This window comes from Dendropsophus ebraccatus, chromosome 10 (assembly GCF_027789765.1).
Source record: "Dendropsophus ebraccatus isolate aDenEbr1 chromosome 10, aDenEbr1.pat, whole genome shotgun sequence".
In the NCBI taxonomy this organism is placed as follows: Eukaryota; Metazoa; Chordata; class Amphibia; order Anura; family Hylidae; genus Dendropsophus; species Dendropsophus ebraccatus.
In genome coordinates, this window is record NC_091463.1 from 41,214,694 (window position 1) to 41,224,380 (window position 9,687).

The window sequence follows — 9,687 nt, forward strand, 5'->3', positions numbered from 1 at the left end:
TGCAATTATTGTTTGATGATAAAGAGACTATGTGATTCTTCACCTCACACCGACACAGTGTACACTACACACTTGGAACATTTCCCCTTTCTGTAGGTGGTAGTTCCAATAGTCCGGGAGGGTCTCTACACCACTCCAGCCAACTGTGATATCATCCCAAGGGACCCTGTAGCAGCCCGGCAGGACACTGTCCACAGGGGAACAAGGTACAACTGGCCCTTCAAAATAAAAGCAGGTGTGCCACCATACCTGTGTGTCCAACTGGCACTGGCGTCACAACATAACATCACTGGGCCCGGCTGTATCTCGGCCAACCACCATAGAGCTAGCGTCACACCTTACCACCTAGCAAGGGACCGGCCGATCCTCCAACACAACACCCCGGGAGCACACCACAAGTACATGCAATCTCATAAATGAATGTTTTACTGTGAAAAAAAGCGGGGGTGGCGGGGGGGAAGTGTAGTAAAAAATAGTTTAAAAAAGTATTTTAAAAACCCTTAGAAACCCTCCTCCCAATAAAACTTTGATATACCCCCTTGCCCATTATAACAATAAAATATTTTTTTAAATAAAATAAATAAACATATTATATATTGTGCGGAATTGTCCTATCTATTAATATATAACATTATTGTTCGTGAATGGTGTAAACGAAAAAAGAAAAAAACACACCAAGATTGCAGATTTTTTTAAATTATATATCAGAAAAAAATTTATAAAAAGCGATTAATATGACACCAATATGACATTAATATGACAAAAACTAGAGATCATGGCGCAAAAAATGACAACGCAACTAGCCCTGTAGGTGGAAAAATAAAAGCGCTAAGGCTCTAAGAAGATGAGGAGGAACATTGCACTAATTCGACCCGGACTTTTGTGCATCAAAGGGCTCTGTCTTGAAGGGGTTAAATAGACCACTTTATTCTTGCCAAAGCAGAAATAGACCACACCTGGAAAAATCCCCTGTTTATGAATCTTCCGTAATATTTTCTTAACAGTTTTTCATAATTGAACTCTGATTCACTAATACTGTGCTCCTTTATCCCATTCATAGCAAGCCAATCACATAATCTCTTTGATCAATTAACTCTTTCCAAACCTGAATGAGACTCAGAAAAAAATTACAATAGAATGAATGAAGTTTCAAAGGGATTTTCCAGACTGTTGACGGCTATTCCTCAGAATAGGACATTAACCGGTAAACGGCAGAGAACTAACACCTGGCACCCCAGCCAATCTGCTGTTCAGCAGAGCCACAGCCCCTGCTCTACAAAGTTAACAGTGATGAAATCAGTTGGCCCCATTCACTGCTAAGTGGGCAGTCATTGTCACTGTAGCTAAGCTGTCCTTCACGTGTATGATAGCTGAGCTGTAGTAACCTGATGACACCACTACAGAGTATGTGGAGCCAACTAATAACAGCCTCATTCACTGTTAATGAGGGTGCCTGGTGTCAGCACCCTGCTGATGAACACTTGATGGCCTCTCCTGATGGTGCGTTTACATGTAACGATTATCGTACAAATTTGCGCGATAACGGTCAAATTCGAATGATAATCGTACGTGTAAACGCAGCAAACGATCATACGACGAACGATACATCGCACATATTGATCTTTCAACATGTTATCAAATCGTCGTTCGTAAAAAATTCGCAAATCGTTCCGTGTGAACAGTCGTTCGCCGATTTAACCAATGTGTGAGATAGGCTTAAGCGTTCGCAAAACGATAGCACAACGAATTTTCCGTACGATATATCGTACCGTCTAAACGCTGCTCGTTATGAAAAAAAAACGTTACTCCGACATCGTTAATCGTACGCTCGGGCCAATTATCGTTACGTGTAAATGCAGCATGAGGATAAGCCATCAATCACTTCAGCAAACGATTAACGATTTATAATAAAAAGAATCCATAGTTATAGATGAAGTTAGCCCACAAAAAGCTTTCAGAATAGGAACTCAGTTTGAAATGCAAGGTCAGGCAGTAGGGGACATTGTTAGTCATGAACAAAGGTTTGCTGCAAAGCATGCGGTTAATTCACTTAGTTTGCAAAACATGCTGGCCACAATGGCAGCCGCAAATGTTTAATTACAGTACAGTCACTGGGTGGGGGCAAGGGATTATTAGTCCCTTGCCGCCATCCAATGGCATTCATGTCTTGCTGGGATATATTGTACATATTGTGATCTATTTCAGCTGTGTGTGTGGGGAGAGAAGAATTGCAGCAGAAACATTAGTGAAAAGCAGGGAGAAGGGAGAGGGAGCTATAGGAGAGAGGTAGAGAAAGATACACAGAGGAAAGTCAAGAATAAGAGTCCATTGTGGTGTTGTGGGTGAAGTTAACCCAGTGTTAATGTAGTGTCCCAGTACAGGTGTGCCAGTATTTTTTGTCTGTCACCTGTCAGATGTCACTCTGTGGGATGATACTTGGTGTCGCCACTTGGTGTCTCACTCTCCCATGATTGTTCTAAAAAAAACTTAAGGCCCTACTCCACAGAACGATTATCCGTATTGGGCCGATATCAGCTGTTATGGCTGATAATCGTCCCGTGGAATAGAAGGCAACGATCAGCAGACATTATTCATGATCGTTGCTGTTGTTTGTCTTTCAACCATGTTAAAAGACTAACAACTGTGATTGCAGCAATCTGCTGCCATCGCTCCATTGAATAGGAGCAGCAGCAGCAGACCGCCACTATCCTATATGAGCTGCCTGGACAATTTAGCTTTCACCCGGGAAGCCCCCCCGCCAATTCTAAGGCCAATTCTGACCAGTTATGACCAATTAGTGGTGCAGGTACCTCACACACTCCCAACCAGGGTCGGCGTCAGCACCAGGCGTACTCGGGCAAGTGCCGGGGCCCACAGCTCCTCTGGGGGCCCCCTCGGCACTTACCCGTCAGCAAAGAACAGAGACCCCCACCACAGAACAGGGGCCCCCAGTAACAGGTTGCCGACAGCATCCCCCCCCCCCCCGTCCGTCCGTCCGTCCGTCGCGAACGCTCACCTCCGCACCACTCCCCAGCGACGGCGTCTCTAGCAACAGCTACTGACGTCTTCTGCTCTCCGGCTCCTTACCCATGCACAGCACAGGCCGGTCGCGTAGGCAACATTACGCTGACGTGCGTGACGTCACTACCTCCGTCCGGCCGCAGCGGCGCGCAGTTGTCTCGTCTCGCGCCCTCCATGACAGATTGTCTTCGCCTGAGTGGTGAGTATAGTTGAAGGTGGGGGGGAAGAGGAGGAGGGGGGGGCCGAAGAGGCGGAGGAGGGGGGGGGGCCGAAGAGGAGGAGGAGGGGGGGGGGCCGAGGAGGAGGGGGGGGCCGAAGAGGAGGAGGAGGGGGGGGCCGAAGAGGAGGAGGAGGGGGGGGGGCCGAAGAGGAGGAGGAGGGGGGGGCCGAAGAGGAGGAGGAGGAGGAGGAGGAGGAGGGGGGGGCCGAAGAGGAGGAGGAGGAGGAGGGGGGGGGGCCGAAGAGGAGGAGGAGGAGGAGGGGGGGGGCCGAAGAGGAGGAGGGGGGGGCCGAAGAGGAGGAGGAGGAGGGGGGGGCCGAAGAGGAGGAGGAGGGGGGGGGGGCCGAAGAGGAGGATGAGGGGGGGGGGGCCGAAGAGGAGGAGGGGGGGGAGGTATGAAATTTTCTGCTGTTTTTATTTGGGGGTCTCAGTACAGGCTGGGCAAGAGCTTCTGCTGAGACCCCCTTATTAGTGACAGTAAGTGCCTATTTATTTATTTATTTTTTACTTTACAGATTAAAGAAGATGGGACTACTTCAGAGAGAAGATTTTTGCTTTATATAATAAAAGGGTTAAAGAGGGTTCTCTGGGGAGTTTTATTTCAATAAAGATCTTTTTAAAGTTGTTGTGGTTTTTTTCTTACTTATTTTTGGCTTAGTAGTGGAAGCTGTCTAATAGACGGCATCCATTACTAAGCTGGAGCTTAGAGTTAGCCAGTAGAATGGCTAATACTAACCCCCCACTTATTACCCCGGTACCCACCGCCACCAGGGGTACCGGGAAGAGCCAGATACCGTCAGGCCTGGACCGTCAGCAACTGATGATCCAGGTCTGGGAGGCAGCAGGCTGGTATTATTAGGCTGACAAGGGCCAAAATAAATGGCACTTGTCACCCTGATAGTGTCAGGCTGCTGCTGCTTGGCTTTGTATCTGGCTGGTTATGGAAAATAGGGGGGACCCCACGCCTTTTTTTTTTTTTTTTTTTTTAATTTATTTAATTAATGCATGGGGCCTTCCCTTTTTACATAACCAGCCAGATACAAAGCCAAGCAGCAGCAGCCTGACATTATCAAGCCAGCAACAGCCAAAATAAATGGCCCTTGCCACCCTGATAGTGTCAGGCTCCTGCTGCTTGGCTTTGTATCTGGCTGGTTATGGAAAATAGGGGGGACCCCACGCCTTTTTTTTTTATTTATTTATTTATTTATTTAATTAATGCATGGGGTCTTCCCTTTTTCCATAACCAGCCAGATACAAAGCCAAGCAGCAGCAGCCTGACATTATCAAGCCAGCAACAGCCAAAATAAATGGCCCTTGCCACCCTGATAGTGTCAGGCTCCTGCTGCTTGGCTTTGTATCTGGCTGGTTATAGAAAATAGGGGGAACCCACGCATTTTTTTTTTTCCCCATTTATTTATTTATTTTATTTAATAAACTAATGCATGGGGTCCCCCCTTTTTTCATAATCAGCCAGATACAAAACCAAGCATCAGCCTGACACTGTCAGGGTGACAAGTAGGGATAGTCCGAACCGAGTTCGTTTCGGTTTCGTACAAACCCGAACCCTCAGTAATAATTCCTGCTGTCTGCCCGCCCCGTGGAGAGGGCGGATACAGCGGGAGGACCGCCTGGAAAACTGGGATACAGCCATAGCCTGTATCCCAGTTTTCCAGGCGGTCCTCCCGCTGTATCCACCTGCTGCACGGAGCGGGCAGACAGCGGGAATCTGCTGCCGAGCGTTCGGGTTCATACGAACCCAAACCTTGGCAGGTTCGGACCATCCCTAGTGACAAGTGCCATTTATTTTGGCCGTTGTCAGCCTTATAATACCAGCCTGCTGCCTCCCAGTCCTGGATCGACAGTTGCTGACGGTGCAGGCCTGACAGTATTTGGCTCTTCTCGGTACCCCTGGTGGCGGTGGGTACCAGGGTAATAAGTGGGGGGTTAGTATTAGCCATTCTACTGGCTAACTCTAAGCTCCGGCTTAGTAATGGACGCTGTCTATTAGACAGCTTCCACTACTAAGCCAAAAATAAGTAAGAAAAAAAACACAACAACTTTAACAGGATCCTTATTGAAATAAAACTCAGAGAGCTCTCGTTAACCCTTTTATTATATAAAAAAGCTAAATACTTCTCTCCGAAGTAGTCCGGTCTTCTTTATCCTGTAAAGAAAAAAAATAAATAAATAAAGACACTTTCACTGAGTAAAAAGCAGGTGTCTACTGTCACTATTAGGGGATCTTATTAGAGGCTCTTGCCCTACCCAGCCAGTACTGAGACCCCCTAATAATGACAATAGACTTAATGCCACATCCCCCACCCCCCCATCTAGACAACCTCTCCCAATCACCACCTGGCCCCAAGCGCAGGAGCATTAACTACCTGGTGGCACTACATTTATGTGGATGCCTATAGCATGTGGAAACTACCTATTGGGGGAATCTACTGGGATTACCTACAGGGGGATGCCTACACCATGGGGGATACTACCTAATGGGGGGTTATAGCTGCATAATTATATCCTATGGGGAACTACTTGTATTTTGTTTGTAAAAAGTTGAGGATGGTGGTGGAAATGTAAGAAGACTTATATATTTGTCTGACAGGTTCTGAAGAGACAATTCGTAGCTGAGATAAGCCTTGGAAGGATTCCAACACAAGATCACATCACCTGTGAGTAACTGGATGTAACTACTCTCTTACAGGTCAATATATAGGTGAACATAGGGCTATGTATTGTAACTGTGTAGTTATGGAGTGGTGGTAGTATTTGTTCAATACTAAAACTGTATACTGATGGTATTGGTAACATTAGTCTCAGTATACAGGTATTTCAACAATAACCATGATGGACTGGTAATGTGCATGGTAATGATATTCCCTCTTGTACACTGGTATAATTGGTAATATGGGTCTTGGTATGCTGGATTAGGTTAGGTCCAGTTGATGGTGATTTGTATAGTAATAATATTCCTCTTCTCATACTTTTATAACTAATATTGGTCTTAGTATCTGGCATTTTGTCACTACTAGTAAGATGGGAATAATATTTGCATGAGGAGCTGTCGCTGGAAATGGAAAAACTAAGAGGAGCAATTAAAGCAAATCAAGAAGTTGAATCAACAATGCACAAGATACAGGGTTTTACCAAAAATAACGACTGTTATTGGAGCAGCGGGGGACAAAAATTCCATTTTTACTTTTTTTAGGCTAAAATGGATAGCAGAGATCAAGGCCAAGAACTGGCAAGTCAACATGGACCTCCTACAAAGAAGTACAAGTCTGGAAGTCAGAAAAGAAAAGAGAAGCAGTTATTGGAGGACAAAATCAAGAAGCTACCTTCTATTGATCGCTTCTTCAGGAAAAGTAAAGACAATGAAGAATCTGTGATTTCTACAGTGTCTGATGTGCAGCCAAATGTTAGTGGCTCATCAGAAGCCTGTTCCAGCATTGAGGAAATAGGTGACATGTCTGTGGATTCTCCAGACTAGCCAGTCCTGCCCTGTCATTCTGGACCTGTGCCAGAACTCAGTGATGATCCAGCAGAATGGCCTGATGTAATCACCAACCTTCTGAGATGCCAAACTATCAAACGAGGACCTAAACAAGTACATCTTCAGGATTTTCCACTCACAGATTTTCCGGATGGTAGTAAGAGACGATTTTCTTCTCTTCATTATTACAGAGTGATAGGTACTGAAGAAAAGGTTCCACGTGATTGGCTAATTTACTCAGTGCTTGGCGACTCCTTATATTGTTTTTGTTGTCGGTTATTTGACAATCAAAGTAGATCAATATTCTCCAGCCCAGGTGGATTTAAAGACTGGAAGCATGTTGGTGGTAAGGGATCTTTGCACTTCCATGAAATATCCAGCAGCCACATGTCTAATTACGTCAAGTGGAAAGAACTGGAGGCAAGTATCAGTTTAGAGAGGACAATTGATAAAGATTTGCGCCGACAACTCCGTTTGGAAGAACAGCGGTGGCGTGAAGTATTGTTGAGATTGCTAAAAGTGATTCGATGGATGGCAAAAAATAATCTGCCATTTAGAGGATCATCAGATACAGTGTTTACAGAACAAAATGGAATTTTTCTGCAGTTACTGGAGCTAATCTCTGATTTTGATCTGGTTCTGAAGGAACACTTGCAGCGTGCTAAAGAAGGAACAAATGTCCATTACCTAAGTAAGGATATGCAAAACAAGTTCCTACAATTGATCGCAGAAGCAGTCATTGAAATAATAATACAAAAGGTTAAACAAGCTAAATTTTTCAGTATAATAGTGGACTGCACACCAGACATCTCCAAACAAGAGCAGTTGTCACTTGTGCTGCGATATGTGGAGATTGATAAAATAACTAAAACAGTGGAGGTAAAGGAAAGTTTTCTGCAATTTGTTCATGTCACAGAAACAACTGGAAGAAGCCTTGCAGAAGTTGTGGTGGAAAGACTGACCGAACATGGATTACGTGTATCTGACATTCGAGGTCAATGCTACGACAATGGTGCTAATATGAGGGGGCAATACAAAGGAGTGCAGGCCATCATTTTAGAAAGAAATTCCTATGCCTTTTTTGTACCCTGCTCTCCACATAATTGGAACCTTGTAATTGTACATGCTGCAGAAAGTTCCAGCCAAGCCAAACGGTTTTATGACATCTTAAATCGTCTTTATACATTTTTCTCTGGAGCAACAAAAAGGTGGGAAGTGGCCACAGAGCATTTGTCACAGTTAACACTTAAGGCTTTGTCTCAGACACGGTGGTGTGCTCGTCTTCAGTCGGTGAAAGCTGTTTTATTACAGTTTCCCCAGCTTGTAGAAGCTCTAGAAGAATTTGTACATGGTACTAAATACTCAAGCGACACATACAGCGAGGCAAAGATTCTATTAGACTGCATATGCTCATACCCTTTTGTTGTCTCATTATGTGTTTGGTATGACGTCCTTCTGCAGGTTAATCAAATTAGCCTGGCTGTCCAGACAAAGACCATTGATCTTGCTGATGCCCTTCCACTTGTTGAATCTGTGACTGCTTCCTTTAAAGAATATTTGTCATCAGGATTTAAAGAAGCAGAAAGTAAAGCTGCAGGTATCTGTGAGAAGCTTGATATACCTATTGAATACCCAACTCACAGAATTAGAAAAAGAACTCGACAATGCAGTGATAAAGACTGTCAAGAGCCAGCATGCAAGCAAGCAAGTGTATCGTCCTTTTCAGATACAAGGACTGAATTTGAAGAAACCTTCTTCAAGCCTCTGCTTAACACCGTCCTTCAGGAAATAGATACAAGATTTAATTTTTTGAAACAATTTACTGCCAAATTTGGTTTTCTAACTGACCTCAAGAAATCAGCCTCTGACGTATCTGTGCTGGAGCAACACTGTTTAAACTTTTCTGATCCAGCAGTTGATGGGGAGGATATGCTGGAAGAATGTAAAACACTGGCTAGGATGTTGTCTGATCATCTATGCCCACAAGAGACTTTACAGTATATAGTGTCTCACTCACTGCACTTGACATTCCCAAATCTCCTTTTAGCATTGCAATTGCTGTTAACTGTTCCTGTCTCAGTGGCATCAGCTGAAAGGAGCTTCAGCAAACTAAAGCTTATTAAGAACTACCTCAGGTCCCAGATGTCTCAAGACAGGCTAAATGCTTTGGCCGTTCTTTCCATTGAAGCAGAAGAAGCAGAGTGTGTAGATTTTAATGACGTCATACACCGTTTTGCTTCAGAGAAAACAAGAAGAAAGGTTTAAAGGAGCGCACAAGAAAAGTAACTACTTTTAAACAAAGATCTATCAAAAATTGGCATAAAATAAATAAAATTGTTTAGAAGTTTGCAAAGTTTTACAACTTAGAGAGAAGCAAATTTTTCAAAAGTTTTCCTGATATCTTGCACTTTCTTAACTATTTTGCACTAGTATTTTTCTAAGTTTACATATTTGTTTCTAAATAAAATGTTTGGGTCTCTGTGGTACCTGCTGTTTTATTGTCGCCACATGATTTGTTCCACAAGGGGGCCCACTGAGGCTCTGTCGCCCAAGGGCCCATAAAAACCTGGAGCCGGCCCTGCTCCCAACCTATCACTCTTATCTTCTTTCCCGCTGGTATGTTCCCCACTGATAGGAGTTTGGACCCAATCACCCCTATATAAGCTAGTTAGTTCCTGGTGGGATGATCTTCCTTAGTGGATGGTGAAGAAAGCAAGACACAGAGAGAGCGTTCCTGCTGCAGTACACAGGTATATGTGGCCCAGGTCCAAAGCACCACAGAAACCACAGTTACAAATTTCTTAAGGTAAACTTTTCCAACTGTCACCTGGGTTCAGATCTACCTATATGTGGGATCATGCTAAAACAAGTCAAGGATTGATCCTTAGTAGAACAAAGGGCCTAAGCCGAAGTACTCCACTGATATCTGCTTGGCCTTCTCAGGTAATCT

General features: G+C 44.4%; 1 protein-coding gene across 1 annotated transcript; it reads left to right on the top strand.

Moving 5' to 3' along the window:
* Nucleotides 1–7,124: 7,124 nt before the first annotated feature.
* On the top strand, nt 7,125–9,002 carry LOC138766397 (zinc finger MYM-type protein 1-like). The gene has a single exon (XM_069943978.1). It carries the CDS (start codon nt 7,125–7,127, stop codon nt 9,000–9,002), a length of 1,878 nt encoding a protein of 625 aa, XP_069800079.1.
* The last annotated feature ends 685 nt before the right edge of the window (nt 9,003–9,687 follow it).